Source organism: Octopus sinensis, linkage group LG3, assembly GCF_006345805.1.
Source record: "Octopus sinensis linkage group LG3, ASM634580v1, whole genome shotgun sequence".
In the NCBI taxonomy this organism is placed as follows: Eukaryota; Metazoa; Mollusca; class Cephalopoda; order Octopoda; family Octopodidae; genus Octopus; species Octopus sinensis.
Genome location: NC_042999.1, coordinates 144,105,294 through 144,122,793, shown reverse-complemented (window position 1 = coordinate 144,122,793; position 17,500 = coordinate 144,105,294). Strand labels below are relative to the sequence as shown.

At 37.0% G+C, this 17,500-nt stretch overlaps 1 protein-coding gene across 3 annotated transcripts in view; it reads right to left on the bottom strand.

Moving 5' to 3' along the window:
• LOC115209885 (glutamyl aminopeptidase) overlaps window positions 1-17,500 on the bottom strand; it is a 336,415-nt gene that overhangs the window by 23,315 nt on the left and 295,600 nt on the right. For all 3 annotated transcript variants that reach the window (XM_036501448.1, XM_029778468.2, XM_036501449.1), the window contains 3 exons: window positions 14,366-14,513; window positions 10,946-11,019; window positions 3,838-3,942 (listed from right to left, as the gene is read on the bottom strand). In XM_036501448.1, the coding sequence (XP_036357341.1) occupies window positions 3,838-3,942; window positions 10,946-11,019; window positions 14,366-14,513 (327 nt within the window). The remainder of the gene's footprint in view (window positions 1-3,837; window positions 3,943-10,945; window positions 11,020-14,365; window positions 14,514-17,500) is intronic.

The following is a 17,500-nucleotide window of genomic DNA, read 5'->3' as shown; positions in this document are numbered from 1 at the left end:
GACGGTCTGTGGTTTAGGTTTCTGATTCTCGACCCCATGTCGAATTTATCGATTTTTTTCAGAACTGGGGGAACTTTTCAAAATTTTCGCTGCGTTAGTTTTGAATTATGACATTGGGCTATGTGTGTGTCAAGTTTCATCAGAATCGGTTGAAAGCCGTGGTCAGGGTGAGGGTACAAGCAAACAGACACACAGAAACACGCACAGACAAACTGCCGTTTATATAGAGAGAGATTCTTTCAGTATCAAGTTTAATTACACAAGGGTGTTTATGGTGTAGCTTTTTCTTGTTTTGTCAGATAGTATACACACACATATACATACATACATACTTATGTATGTATGCATGTATGTATACATGTATATATATATATATATATATATATATAATATATATATATATATAACGTATATTATATATATATAATATATATATATAGATATATATATATATATATATATATGTACATATATATATATATATATGTACATATATATATATATATGTACATATATATATATATATATATGTACATATATATATATATAATATGTACATATATATATATATATATACATAAATTATTAGAGAGTCATCCACTATGTGGATAACTCTAGTGCTAAAAATAGCTCCGAAGCAACCACAGAAGATCCGTTTCCAACTAGAATCAACACACATTTAACTGAAGGAAAGTGAAATACAACGAATAAAATAGATTGACTCTATACAATTGTTTCATTACTAATGCAATATGTAGTTTTACTTACACTTGCATCTATAAATCTTCGGTAGAGTTTGTCAGAAATGCAATTAATTAGATCGATTCGGGCGTCAAAAACACGAGCGGTCCAACCAATTACATTTTTAGTTATGTCTCAAATTCCGCGCCAAAAGCATGCCTAGACTCCATTGGAAACGTATGCCGCATCAAATAAAATATTGACTGCCGCGTAGTTAAATTTATAAAATTATAAATGAGGGTGAAAAATCGATATTAATTTAATAATACCGTCAATTTAACACCAAGTGGCTTAGCACAAAAAACTACGGAGGAAATACAAATTTATACATAAATTATTAGAGAGTCATCCACTATGTGGATAACTCTAGTGCTAAAAATAGCTCCAAAAATGTAATTGGTTGGACCGCTCGTGTTTTTGACGCCCGAATCGATCTAATTAATTGCATTTCTGACAAACTCTACCGAAGATTTATAGATGCAAGTGTAAGTAAAACTACATATTGCATTAGTAATGAAACAATTGTATAGAGTCAATCTATTTTATTCGTTGTATTTCACTTTCCTTCAGTTAAATGTGTGTTGATTCTAGTTGGAAACGGATCTTCTGTGGTTGCTTCGGAGCTATTTTTAGCACTAGAGTTATCCACATAGTGGATGACTCTCTAATAATTTATGTATAAATTTGTATTTCCTCCGTAGTTTTTTGTGCTAAGCCACTTGGTGTAAATTGACGGTATTATTAAATTAATATCGATTTTTCACCCTCATTTATAATTTTATAAATTTAACTACGCGGCAGTCAATATTTTATTTGATGCGGCATACGTTCCAATGGAGTCTAGGCATGCTTTTGGCGCGGAATTTGAGACATAACTAAAAATGTAATTGGTTGGACCGCTCGTGTTTTTGACGCCCGAATCGATCTAATTAATTGCATTTCTGACAAACTCTACCGAAGATTTATAGATGCAAGTGTAAGTAAAATACATATTGCATTAGTAATGAAACAATTGTATAGAGTCAATCTATTTTATTCGTTGTATTTCACTTTCCTTCAGTTAAATGTGTGTTGATTCTAGTTGGAAACGGATCTTCTGTGGTTGCTTCGGAGCTATTTTTAGCACTAGAGTTATCCACATAGTGGATGACTCTCTAATAATTTATGTATAAATTTGTATTTCCTCCGTAGTTTTTTGTGCTAAGCCACTTGGTGTTAAATTGACGGTATTATTAAATTAATATCGATTTTTCACCCTCATTTATAATTTTATAAATTTAACTACGCGGCAGTCAATATTTTATTTGATGCGGCATACGTTTCCAATGGAGTCTAGGCATGCTTTTGGCGCGGAATTTGAGACATAACTAAAAATGTAATTGGTTGGACCGCTCGTGTTTTTGACGCCGAATCGATCTAATTAATTGCATTTCTGACAAACTCTACCGAAGATTTATAGATGCAAGTGTAAGTAAAACTACATATTGCATTAGTAATGAAACAATGTATAGAGTCAATCTATTTTATTCGTTGTATTTCACTTTCCTTCAGTTAAATGTGTGTTGATTCTAGTTGGAAACGGATCTTCTGTGGTTGCTTCGGAGCTATTTTTAGCACTAGAGTTATCCACATAGTGGATGACTCTCTAATAATTTATGTATAAATTTGTATTTCCTCCGTAGTTTTTTGTGCTAAGCCACTTGGTGTTAAATTGACGGTATTATTAAATTAATATCGATTTTTCACCCTCATTTATAATTATATATATTATATATATAATATATATATATATATATATATATTAATAAATAAAATAAAACATATGCATATATATAAACATATATGTACGTACCTACCTCTACATGTACATATACACGCATATATGAGTACAGTACACCAAAAGGACGTCGAACACAATGAGAAACGAAAACATAGACACAAACCAAAGGAACTGGGCATTTTTTTTTAAACAGCAAAAAAATAGAGTACAGGACAATTAACACAAAGAAAAAACCCCTTCTTCAGTCGCTATCGTTTCATCTACTCTACGTTTCGAAGGATAAAAGCGAGCTATATATATATTTATATATGCAAACATATACATGCATACTTGTATGTATGTATATGTATGCATGCATGTATGTATGTGTGCGTGTGTGTGTGTGTGTGTGTGTGTGTGAATGCACATGCCTTAGTGATGAGGGTATTCTGCTTACGATCATTTGGTCGTGAGTTCGATTACTGGCGGTGATTTGTGCTTTTGAGCAAGGAACTTTATTTCCAGGGCCAGCCTTGGAACATTTTGTGTCACGCGTGTCTGTGGAGTGCTCAGCCACTTGTACGTTAATTTCACAAGCAGTCTGTTCGTTGATCGTATCAACTCGAAGCCTTGTCATCCTCGCAACCGACAGAATGCCAATATATATATATATACATATATATATATATGTATGTATGTATGTATGTATGTATGTATGTATGTATGTATGTATGTATGTATGTATGTATGAATGAATGCATGCATGCATGTATGCATGTATGCATGTATGTATGTGTGTATGTGTGTATGTGTGTGTGTATGTGTGTGTGCATGTATGTATGTGTGTGTGTGCGTGCGTGAGTGCACGCGCGTGTGTGTGTGTATGTGTGTGTGTGTGTGTGTGTAGGGAGGTTGAAATTTTCAGTCGCAAAGTATTAGTAATCCGAGGCTATGGATGACACTTTCTCAGCATGCCTTGCATATACTATACCGAAAAGGAGGTAAGCAAAATTAGTTCAAGAGCAAAAAGTATATAATCCATACCTTAAATCCCAAGCATTTATATTATGTAGCATATATAATGTTTATTTAGTATCCTCTTGTAAAGTATAAGATAGTGTACATGAATTAGTTATCAACACATTCATTGGACAGTTAGAACACCCCAGTAAAATCTACGTTATACTAAAAGGCATATTTTGAAGAATTGTCTCCACACTCTCTCAGATATCAAACTCAGAATGAAAGCTGCTGCAGTATTAATGTAGGGATCCAGCTTGACCACAGCCAATTGGGTAGATGAATAAAAGAATATGTAAAATGGAAATATATCTTACTGTCGTCCAGTATCCATCCAGTCTTTGAACATCTTGGTGGCATATTCCACTGCTTCTGGGATTTCTAGATTGCAAGCAGCATTTAATATCAACCTTCGCATATATCTGAAAAAAGAGAGAAATTGAAAGAGTGAGAGAGAGAGAGTGAGTGAATGAGTGAGTGAGAAAGAGAGAGAGTGAGTGAGAGAGAGAGAGAGATAGAGAGAGAGAGAGACAGGCAGACAGAGACAGAGAGCATGGATATGATAGTAGCTACACAAAAGAAATATTATACATATACACATAAACATAAAGATATAGCAAGGGGCTATGAGAGTAATTTTGCAAGATGGAACAATACTATTTTCCGGCTCGTGTGAAGGGGCTCAACAATTCGGATTCAAGATCTAAATGGACCTTATGATAACGTATAAAGTAGACAGCTTTTGTTGTGCGATTATGGAAACAAATAAACCTGCTGGTTACACCCACGTTATCTGAATACAACTAAAAGCAGATTCTCGCAAATGCTTTATTCCTTGTGCGCCACAACGTTCAGAGAAAAATATGCTTTATACAAAACAACGGAAAGTGTAACCAACAAATAAAATGTTCTTTTCTGGCTTTTGACCAGCAAATACTACTGAAATCAATTTTACTGGCAATGAATTCCCTCACAATTCACGCAGTTTTGTTAAATCAGCAAATCAAGTTAGCATTCTTAAAAATGTTTTTGATGCTTGAGTTTGCTAATACCCATTGTCTGCCATGAGCCCCATTTGGGGATCTGCTAAAACAGTCTCACTGCCGGTTGTTCCTTGTATTTAAAGTGAATTGCTTATGTAATTGCATTTGCAGAGATATGTTTAACAATATTTAATAGTTAAAGTTTGGCATTATTAGCTCTGGCTAATTCTAGAAGACTTTTTGTCATAAATCGCAAGTTTTGAACTACAAAAATATTGACTGTTTTGAAAACATTTTTTATGCATTTCCCACCAATATCATTCACTGATATTTTATACACATTCGCATTGACACTATAGTTTTAAAAAAATACTACAATGTTTATTATTGAAATTGAATAAAAAAGTATAAATAAATATGGTTAAATAGAAAATGATAAATAAATGTTTTTTTTCAGCGATTCCCATTTGGGACTTTTCGAAAAATTTATCATAATTTCCAAAATAATTCACATATGAAGAAAATTTAAACACTATATATTATTTTAACTCCTAAGACACATGGCAAAGCCCCAAAATATGATATGAATAAAAAAATTGTGGATCGATTAAACGAGTTCATGCTCAGGGATCCGTGCCAATTCACTAGGGAACTGGCCCAACAGATGGGATGCTCTTATGATACTGTCACACATCTATGGATGGGCACCACACGCTCTGAACAATAAAAACAAACTTCAGCGTTCTTCTATCGCCGCAAGTCTGCTCACTCGAGACCAGGCTACTCGTGGGCATAAATGGATTTCTTTACTGCATCTTCATCATCGGCGATGAAAATGATGTATTTATGTCAATATGAAGCGGAAGAAAAATGGCTGTGTCCCGACAAGCAAGCAACAACTCGAGCGAAGCCAGAGCTGCATCAGCGCAAGATAATCATCTGCATCTAGTGGGATTGGGAAGGGCTAATCCACTATGAAATGCTTGAAAACAACCACAACTTCAATGCAGAGCTTTATGTTCAGAAAAAGCACCCGTTGAAAGAGGCAGTCCAGCTGAAACGACCTGACTGGTCGCACGGCGTGCTTCTTCAACACAGCAATACATCACTAATTTGACCAAAAATACTATTCAAGAACTCGGTTGGGAAGTATTTTTCTGATGCAACGCCTTCAGATTATTTATTATTCTTTTCTATCGCTCTCCAACAGACGACAAGGCGTTCCGTTCAACAACGACGTGCAATCAAAAATGTGACTTGATAAATTCTTCGCGTCAAGACCCGATGATTTCTGTTGGCAAAGCATTGACAAGCTAGTGGAACATTCGCAAGAAGTCACGAACAATGAAGGAGATTATATATTTTTCTGTTATTTGTTGAATTTGTTGATGAAAAATAAGGATTAAAATAAAACAAAAATGGACGAATTTATCTGACAGCACGATACTTGTATGGTTACGGTGGAAGTGATGCAATCATATTTTCGGGTTGGGAGTGCAGATACGAGGCGGGTAAATTTGGTCGGTGTGCTTAGCGGTATTGGAATAAATGTATGTGTACATATATAAGAGGAAACCGTATATTATACTCATGAATTTGCGGTACAGAACTTCAGATGTAATCCATGTTTACATGTGCTTGCAAGCTAGACATAGTCTTTAATTTTACAAGACGGTTTGTCAGCCTACCGCTTAATTAGTTTTCTTTTAATCTTCTCAGTTTCATTGAATTTCCTCCAACTCTCTGTATCTTATATAATTTTTTTTAATGAATTATTATGTCGTTTAGCTTTTATCAGCTTCTACGAATTGCTTTAGCCTTTGTTATTGAGTGCTTATAAGTTGTTCTCGACAGGAGAGTCTTTCCCCCTCCTTCATTATCATCATTATCATTACAAGCAGCATCAGCAGCAGCAGCAGCAGCAGCAGCAGCAGCAGTAGCAGCTGTATCTATTTCTTTTTTTGTTAGATATAGGCTGCATAGTTGGCATAGGGACTTGGGGGTATTTATCGGACACTTTGATGAGTGCCTTGCACGAAACTTTAGGCCGTTAGCTCGCTTATTAGCTTTGCTGATTGTGTATATATATATATATATATATATATATATATATATATATATATGTTGGCGCAGTCAAGCATAGAAGACGGACGATAAATGATGATGATGATATGTGTGTATGCATGTGTGTGTGTATGCTGTATAACGTGTGTTTGTGTGTTATCTATATGGGTATGTTAAACAATGCATGAATATACATACATAACATGCATACAATCATATACATTCAGACATTCATACCTAATGTTAACCAGCGAAAAATAAATCTTTTCCTGTAATCACTGATATGTTTCGTTCAACAAGAAACATAAATAGTTCTAAGAATACCATTTGTAAATTATCTATTATCTTTGTGTTGAAAGAGTAGTTGAATCAGCAAGTTCTGATTGTGGGAAGGTAAGAGTAGTAAGTTTCAGCTAAGATGAATGTAAACATAATATTTAGGAAATTCATAGATTTTATCACTCATTTCTCTACAGGGTGAAGTAATTGTTCGCTTCATCGGAAAAAATAAGTAGGTTTCCCTAAAAAAGCTAAGAAAATACTGATCTTTGTAGAATAATGTAATTGAAGGGGCTGTGACGTCTTGTTTATTTCAGGGAGAAGCTTCTTTTTGATCTCTACGAACTTCGGAACAATCGGTTATAGGCACTTCTTATAGCCCCTTCATATTGTATCCATTGTTATTAATTTGAAATTTGTACTCACTAACAACTGTTCTGTACCTCTGTCTCAACATCATGTCCCACAAGTGATAAATACATGGTCAATGACTATCTTTTCTGAGAAAGATTGATGCACTAACTGGCAGTGTAATATTACTCTCGATAAAACTGTGTTTTGGAGTTCCTCAAGAATGGTTGATTAGTGAATAATTTCAAATGACATTTGTACAATAGTCTCTGTGATTTTGAGAGACTTTGAATGATTTAGAAACTAGAACTAATACCCAGGACCGTATTTCTCACCGCGGGGAAAGTGGATAAGATATAGAGTTAGTGAGTTGTTTTTGGGGAACGGGATGTAGTGGTTAGGTGTGTATCATGGAAAACAGATGCAAATGGAATGTGTATGTCTTTAAAGTAAACAAATGCGTGAACCGATCCATAATTAAAAAGAATTTATTCACTGGACTTGATTTGTTATAGGTACACTTAATTCTTCACTACATACAAAATGTTGACAACTGCTACGAGTTGCCAGAAATACAAACAGAATACATTTGTGCAAATCATATATCAGGAATGAATATGTTTGTGTGTGTGTGCATAGTTCATTTCTTGATGCCTGCAGGGATTTTCTCTCGGTCTCTGCGGTCTGCCAAAACCTTCTGTCGTGTCGTAGACCTTTCTCGTTTGTCTGCCCCCTTTCTTGTTTCACAACCGTATTCATAATAATCGTGGCAGCTAGAAAGACAGACATACTGCAGCAGAGTTTGTACCTAAATAGGTCAGTTCCTGTCCATTTGAACTTCGCCTGACATGGCTGAGGTCGCAGGTCAAAGGGAGATGATCAATCAATTTTTGACAGGACAAAGAAAACCTTTTTTCGTGCTTGTTGATCGTAGTGGTTTGGACGACCGAGAATTCTTAGATTCGGTTTCGAATCTAGGCTTGGAGAAGGAAGTGTTAATTTTCACAGGGATATACTGTAGCTCAGGGGTGCGGAAACCCCTCCTGTGGGCGCAATTGTGCCCGCGAGCCCATTTATTGCGCCTACAGGCTGGCATACTCGTATGTACAAAATATAATCAATTTTTCAATTATAAAATTTATACAATAATCGTATGCCTCATTGTGACGTTTCTATCGCGTTTCTATCAAACAGAAAATCGTCCGGCAATTGCCATTTGAATGGAAATTTTGTTTTCACTATAAAACACATATTACTAGGTTTGTACCACCCCCTTGAGACCCAACTACATTCTAGCTGAAAAATATAGAATATCTCATAAGTAATATATAAACGTCCTATATTCGGTGGCAGCGTAATGAAGATGTTATGTGTTAATTTAATGGGTTAAACTTAGTGTATATCGAATTATACATAGATATATACAAGATTTACACAGATATAAGAGTTAGAACTTGTGACCTGCCTGCGGACCTTTGTTTTTTTGGAAATTTTTGCCCGCCGCACTAAAAAGTCCCCCTACCCCTGTTGTAGCATTTCTCCGTAGACCAAGATGTAATTCTTTGGCTATATCTCGAACATGTTTGAAAATAATGGAAGAGACACTACTGATATTGATCTCTTTGCTCGGTTGGAATTTTCGGATATTTGATTTATTCGTGGAAATTAAATATGGAAATTGTAAATTGAAATATGGAAACACATTCACGTTAATTGGTTATTCGTGTTAAAGTCATGATTTTTAGGAAATGCAAATAAATTACTCCATAAGACCGAGGAGGCTGGATGGCGTATCCAAAAGATGGCTAGAAACTAGTATAAAAAATGGCAGTGAAGCAAGAGGAACGTGGAGATTATGATTGTTGTAATAGATGCGTGTGCAAGTGAATAAGAAACATTTTTACACAGAAGAAAGATTAAAACTAAAATAAACAAAATAGATAAAAAGTATTATTGTTGCGAAGGGGTGAAAAATCTTTAAAATTATGAAACTGGTAAAAAGTCCGGAGATGTTGATGGAGTATTCAAAGATGGCAAGGAATTAGTAAAATTCACAGGGAGGAGAGTCTGATAAAATTCATCGAGGAGAAGTAGCTGTGTAGTTAAAAAAAGTTAGCCTGTGGCGTGAAAAGATTAACTAAATCTCTTTAGAAAGAAGAGCAGAGAAGCAATACGAGAAGTTATGTGGTAAGCAATACCAGAAGTTGTATGTGCGTGCTTGTTACCGTGTTGATAAGCTAAAGAGTCAGTGGCAAGGAAGGTGTGATACACAGCTGTCAAGCAAGCTGGAAGTGACAGAGGGAGCAGGAATGCATGTATGTATGTGTGTGTGAGAGAGAGAGAGAGAGAGAGAGAGAGAGAGATAGAGAGAGAGAGGGAAAGAGAGAGATAGAGAGACAGACAAACACAGAGACAGACACAGATAGAGAGAGACACAGAATGATTGACTGCACGTGTATGTGTAAGTGTGTGTGCGGCTGGGTACATTTACCAATACACACACGTACGCGCTTACATACACACATACACATAGACCAACCGACCAACCAGCCAGCCAGCCAACCAACCCACTCACCCATCCATATATACATACAGGCAGACACATATTGAAAATACAGTCCTCATCACTTTCCGTATGGCTGAGGAATCATTGTGTCCCTCTTCCTGGTCCTGAAGGACCTAAGGATCCAACCTGCCACCCGCCTGCATAGTAGTGCCATCCGAGCAATGTGCTTATGGAGAGTTGCGTCGTTGCTCAAGTATTACATTGTCTGCTGGTCCTGTGTACTTCAGCTGTAGTTTGTTGGTGGGCTGATAGCGGAGTCCTTGAAATTTTACGGTATTGAACTGCACACTACTCTCATCAGACAATTCATATATTGCGTTCAGGTCATTCTGCAGTCTTAGGATATCAGTAGGATCCTTAATCGCCTGCAATACTTTTGTATCATCGGCGTAATTAGTGAGTGTGGCTGTCTCTATGGATGAGGGCATGTCCAATAGAGCAACTACAAACAGTAGTGAACCCAGCACTGTTCCCTGGGGGGGGGGGGACTCCACTGAGGATTGGCGTCACTTCAGAGAGAGCACCATTTGCTGTGACAGCCTAACTTCTTTCTGCTTATTATCATGCTGTCGTTTTCCTTGGTCGTCAGTTCATTTGGCATTTTGTGTTGATCGACCAGTTTGGCCTTGAGTGAGATGGTCGTTTACTAACTTCCTTATATCCTTTGTTAATGTTTTGCAGAAAAATAATATATAGCCAGTTCTAACCCCACTGGATAATCAAGTGGCCAACGACAATTTACTGAATCAAATACACTACCAACAAGAGAAGCCATAAAAGTGACGAACTGTTTGATTAACGAAACGACAATAATCAACATAACGTGTAACAAAGAAGAAAAATTAACAGAATAACATTCAGTGACATTAGCAAATCCACAGCATGTAAGACGTAATAAAAAAAGCAAAAATAGTGAAGGAATAACCAATGAAAAAGGAATAACCACACACAAAAGGACGAATTCAATAGACTATATAAAACCAGAGTGAATATGCGAAGGCAGTCTCTTGAAAGAGTAGGAATCAGGGAACTGAAGTCACGAGAAAATCATTTTAAGGCTAACAAGAATACATTCAAATTCTTACGCAAGAATTTTAAAAATGGAGAAAAGTAAACACGTCAGCAAATAGATTCAAAAGCAAAATGATCAGAAAAATGAAAAATAGCTACTGAGACACTAACCTCTGGGGCAAACTTCCTTTTCCATTTAATTTTATTTTCTTAAAAACTGGGGTAACCATGTCAGTTAAATATTTCTGAAAATAGAAAACATGAAAAGTGGAAAATGCCAATATGTTTTTCTGTCTGAAATTGTTTTGAAGAAAATAATGAAGTAAATTCGCTGACTGTATTATTTACCATATTCCAAACGAACGTTCTTATATTTAAATTCTCTTTCTACAAACATTATCCGTCTACTCTTCTTCAGTATGTAACCCATTCCACACACACACACACACACATATATATATATATAGTAGTAGTAACAGAAAAGAGGAATTTCGGTTGTCCCCACGTGGTGGATTGTAATGTATATAAGAAAATAAAAATGGAAAATACGCACACTTACATGGTTTATAACTATGTAAGTGTGCGTATTTTCCATTTTTATTTTCTTATATATATATATATTATATATATATATATATATCATTAAAAATGAGGGTGTCTAAAAGACACCAACATGCCGAAATAGCAGTCGAAACACTGACTATAGTACCACGTTAAATGTTCATATCGCACCATGAGGTAAAGCGGAGGGACAAAACATACAAGCAAAAATTATTGAATAATTCAAGATCCAAGGATTTCTGGTTCTGCTTTAGATAAGCTTTACCGTCATCAATTGAATATATCAAGGGTACATCAATACAGATATATATATGCACAGCAAACGATATATGTAAGTATATCGTTTGGTGTGCATATATATATCTGTATTGATGTACCCTTGATATATTCAATTGATGACGGTAAAGCTTATCTAAAGCAGAACCAGAAATCCTTGGATCTTGAATTATTCAATAATTTTTGCTTGTATGTTTTGTCCCTCCGCTTTACCTCATGGTGCGATATGAACATTTAACGTGGTACTATAGTCAGTGTTTCGACTGCTATTTCGGCATGTTGGTGTCTTTTAGACACCCTCATTTTTAATTGTTAAAAATTTTTTTTACCTTTGTAAGGTATTTCTTTCATGCTGGCCACTTGATAATTTCGACACTTAAATATCGATATTATCCTCATATATAAATTTATATATATATATATATATATATATATATATATATATATATGTATGTATGTATGTATGTATGTATGTATGTATGTATGTATAAACATAAATGTGTAATGGTGTCTGTCTGTGTGTGTGTTTGGGGTTACTCTAACTCCTCTCACACCGTCCAACCGATTTTAATGATTTTTGATACATAGGTAGATCATATTCCCTAAAGTTCAAATGAGGCCGGAATTTTTCGAAAACTCGATAATGGTCAGTTGGTATCGACTTTTCTTTAGCTCAATCGGGCGTTTGGGTGGAAATTCCCATAACGATGTTATTTTTCCTGCAGCTTTTCTCCGATTTTGATGAAAATCGATGAGTGAGCGAGGCTCATGGCACTGAGTTGATGCCAGTATATGGCATTGACAATTAATCGATAATTGCGCCCGAGCAGTTGTTTTATAAAATCAATAGCCTTTTTGAGTGCAAATCCCCATAGGGATTTTATTTTTGGTTGTAACTTTTATATTTTTTATACGATTTTAATGAAATTTGAGATAGAGGTAAATTTTGTGGTGGAGGAGACGGTAAAGGTATTTGTTTAAAAAGGGCACAAATGCAAATAAGCATTTCCTCAGAGACATTCTTATCGATTTTGTAGAAATTTTACATGTGATTACAGTTCATGACCCTTAGTTGATGCCAGCATGAAGAGTTGACAAAAATCGATAATTGCGCGTGAGCGGGGGATTTAAAGAAATGAATAGGTTTTTTGTATGCAATTACTCATGGGATAAATGTGTCATGCTGTAACTTTTACAGAATTCAACCGATTTTGATGAAACTTGACATTTAGGTAAAGTTTATGGTCGGAGTCATGTAGTAGAATTAAAATTAAACTGGCGAAAGGCAGAAATCGTCAAAATTCACTCACAATAGAATAATGAACTGATTTTGACGAAAATTGACCCATGAGTAAAATTAAGCACTTCGACATATGAAATATCGATTATTCATATAAATTATTGAGATTTAAAAGTCTAAGGGATATTTTCATGTAAATGGTTACATGAATTCTATTTTATGACAAAACCTTAACACTTTTCTTCGGATTTTGCTGAGATTGGACACGCTGATCAATTTTGTACATAGGGTGGCATTAAGGCGAGAAAAATAAACAAATATCACTCTCAACGGGTCGAGGTACACCCAAAAGTTTGACTGCGATTTTCAGACGGTTCAATATGTAGGATTATGATGTAAGCGTTTAGCGGGTAAAATCCCTGCCGAACCAGCTATAACACATTAATGGATAATAGTTAGCACGGAGAACGTAGAAGATTTTAATACAAGGTCAGAGGTGGGCTCAACTTCAACACGGTAAACACGAGCAACGGCGGGTCCAACAGCTGGTATATATATATATATATGAATGAATGTATGTGTTTGTGTGTATGTATATATGTATATGCATGTAGGTCTAGATGTACATATATATGTATACAAACACACACGCACACACACACACACACACACACACACACATTAGCACACACATTGCCAGCTGAGTGAACTGGAGCAACGCGAAATAAAGTGTCTTCTCAAGGACACAACGTGGTATCTGGTGTCGAACTCACGGCCATACGGTCGTGAGCAGGATAACTTAATCACTAAGCCATACGCTTTTCACTATGGAGTGCTCACCTGCACGTTAATTTTCCAAGTAGTGTTTAGGCATAAGCAAACTTTTGGTTAGTTAAAATATGTTCGTGACATATTTCAACTTTTAAAGGCAAATTCACTGTAGTTAGCTGCAAATACACTGCAGTTCGCTCATGTCTAAGCATTGCATCGTGCTGATACTGCTGTAATTTTTCCAACCTGGCGGTCTAATGGCGCAACTCAGTCAATGTTGTTGACTGTGTTTTAGTTAAAGCCACAGCTTTTAATTGACCTTATCCAGAGTTGCCTTTCTTCGGTATTTTCCATTGATAACAGCTATAAAGCTAGAAACGCGTCTGGGAGTCGTATAGGGGCAGCAATGGGCAAATATGGTGTTCTTACACCTTTTTATCATAAGAGAGGATATTTTTCTCCATGGTAACTGCAGTAAATTTGCCTTTAGAAGTTGAAATGTGTCAAACTATTTTAACTAAAGTCGCGTATGTCAAAACACTGCTCGGCGCTGATACTGCTGTAAGATATATATATATATATATATATGTGTGTGTGTGTGTGTGTGTGTGTGTGTGTGTGTGTGTGTGTGTGTGTGTGTGTGTGCCTGCGTGTGTGTGTGTGTGTGTGTATGTGTATGTGTGTGCGTGAGGTAGGGGAAGAGTCAGAGAGGAAAATCAGATCCTTATACAAGTTGAACTAACCTGGAAGTTGCCGTAGGAATCACTGGTATCCAACATTGCATTGACAAATTCCAGCCCATCCAGAAATGCTTTCCAAGGGACGAAATCACTTTCTTTCTTTAGATAAGTTGTTATATTCAGTGCAATATGGTAATCTAACTGGCCAGCCCTGTTTGAAATATAATAGACAACAGTTTCTTACGTTAGAACATTTCATGTAATAGATCCTGATTGATACTCGATTTGTTTTTAACGTCAAAGTCGTCTTCAGCAGGATTTAAATTCAGATCACAAAAGAGACGTAATTATACACCACAAAAATAACGATTCAATCATCTTTCTTTTTCGAAATTCGTATATATCTCATTGATTTAGTGGGTATATTTAGAGAATGATAGTGTTCGTATTTTGAAAATGAACTTAAATTTAGTACAAATACAGAATGCGATGACGTTTAATACCATGTATACACTATGTAGTAATAAGCTAACTGGTATTTGAATTCAATTCAGAAGGCCAATAAAATATTTGTCAATTACACAATACAAACGAAGTCATGTCAGTGGATTTTACATACGCATAAAATTATTTTTATAGCAAAATGGATTGAAAAGTTGTGTTAAAAATAGAAAATCGGTGAAGAGGCTCGAACCTTCGATCTTTCATACTTAGTTAATTAATCTAATACGCTCTTTTGAAATCAGTTCCGTGGATTACACGTAATTAATACAGCGTAGTTGTGGCAATTCATATGTGACTTCACATTTCCGCTCCTTAAACTGAAATCATGTGTAGTTGAGACCAAATATATATTTTATATATCTTTTATCATTTACTTATTTCAGTCATTAGACTGCAGCCATGTTGGGGCACTAACTTGAAGAATTTTTAGTCGAATGAATCGACTCCGGGATTTACTTTTTTGAACCTTTCACTTATTCTATCAGACTCTTTTGCCGAAACGCTAGGCAAACGCAGATTTTTTTCCAGATGTTTTGAAAATGGCCTGTTGTAGGTACCCAGTGATACTTGATGAACGCCTCTCCCCCAAGTGTCACATGTGCCTGAAACCAGGTCACATTAAAAAGAACTGTCCCCAGGACCAGAGTAGGGTCTTGGAACAGTTGGTTGAGGAAAATCTCCCTCCTCCTCCTTCGGAGGGAGAGATGGAAGCAGTCGAGGAGGTGGAGACCTTTCCGAAAAGAGGAAGAAGGTGGTCAACAATGGTTGCCCACCGAAGGACCCTAAAACTGCGGGAGGGAGGGAAGATCCCCCGATTAAACCAGAGGAACTACACCCTCCCGTATCAAAGGCGAGAAAAAAGAAGAAAAAGAATGGGACAGTGCCGACGGTTAGCAGTACACTGCCGGCATGCCCTGAAACCTCGTCGGTGGAAATTGTGCCACCGACGGAGGAAACTGTGGCCCCTTCCAGTCTAATAACTGAGGAATTTGTGATCTTTCTTAAGGGAGGGGCCGTAGAGAACTTTATGAGGAATCTAGAAGGTCGGAAAGAAGTGGTTCTGTCCTGCACTGAAAGCCTGGATTGGATTCCGCAGGTGGCTGCGGAGGTCATGGCGGAAAATGATTTCTGCATGTTGATGGACTCCTTTACCAAGGATGTATACAATTTTTCTTATGGGGGCCCGACTTGCAACTGCAGGCTTGCCTGCAGGCGGCAAGAGACTTAGTCGGGGAGGTAGTGTAAGAGGTCTTAGTGCCTCGATTTGAACTTGGTGATTTTGGTAAGAGGCTTAGCGCCTCAATTTGAAAGAACGATTGAATATATTTGCCGAACTTTTATGAGATTTGATTGGTAAGAGGCTCAGCACTTCAATTTGAAACTGTTATAAGAGGTTCAATACCTCATTTGTGTCTTTTTAAAAAAGGAACACTGTTTTCGAGAAGTAGCAACCGGCGGGTGTTGTCTGTTTCCCTCACAAACCATCTCTTTTTTCATTCCATTATCTGTATTATGCCTTTATGGCAAATGTAATGAAATAAAGAAGCTTGCCTCCGCGCATGCGTCACACAGCGTGCCTTTGGTTTGTCATTTGTGTGCGAGTCGGACGTTTTTTTTTTGCTGCTTTGAGGGAAGAGATGATGTACTCAGACTTTAGCGGATCTGAGTTGTCTTCAGCAGAGGAGGAGCAGGTAAGGGCGGTCATAAAGATGGACGGAGTGTTGGAGAAGACAAGGAGTTTTGCTGAGGCCACAGAGATCAAGCGAAGGGAGTTGGAGTTGGCTAGTCTGAAGGAGTATGAGAAGATGGTACAAAATGTAGGAGGTGACGTGAAGTTGTCGCCCCCACCCCCAAAAGAATTATGGAGCGGATGGAGAGGTGTTCTCGTTAAAAGGAAAAATGGCCGAGTAGGTGGAAGCTGAAACGGAAAAGGCGCTAAGGGAGCGGTCGAAAGAAATAATATACATAACTAAAGGAAGGAGATATAGGACAGTGGTCATCCAATTTAGGACAGTAGAGGAGGCGAGGAAGCTGGCGAGTGTGACGGTGAAAACAGAGGAAGTAGTGCTTCTGCACACATACTTTGAAAGAAAGACTTCCAAGGTAATGGTAGAAGCAATCTCTCCTGATATAGAGGTGGCTTGGGTGGCGGCGGCTGTCCATATTGAAAGTGAGGAGAAATGGCTGTCCTTCAAGCCACAGAAACAGAAGGAGGGTGGAACGGGAAGACACTAGAATTAATTATACAGACGGAGGAGGGACAACTGGAGAGTTTGGCAGAGACAGTGACGTTGGGGGAAATTGTACTGAGAATGTGGGTAGAGAGCACAGTACCACATTGTTTTAAATGTGGCCAAAAGGGACACATTAGAGCATACTGCCCTCTACAGAGGACAATAGCAGAAGAAACAGTTGTGGAGATGGAAGAGAAAAGAGAGGAAGAAAAGACAGACGGAGGAAAGGAGGAAGAATGGAGAGTAACAGAGAGTAGAAAGAAGAAGAGCAAGAAAAGAAAGAACACTGAGAATGATGTGATACCCCAGTCCAACTCCATCCCACCCAAGACCACTCAGACCCACCCTCCCCATACAGACACCAAACCCACCGACTCCATTTCCCCACAGGAAAAAAAGAAAAAAGAGCACACACCTCAGAATTTAGAAGACCACTCTCCCGGTGAAAAAGGTTACGAGA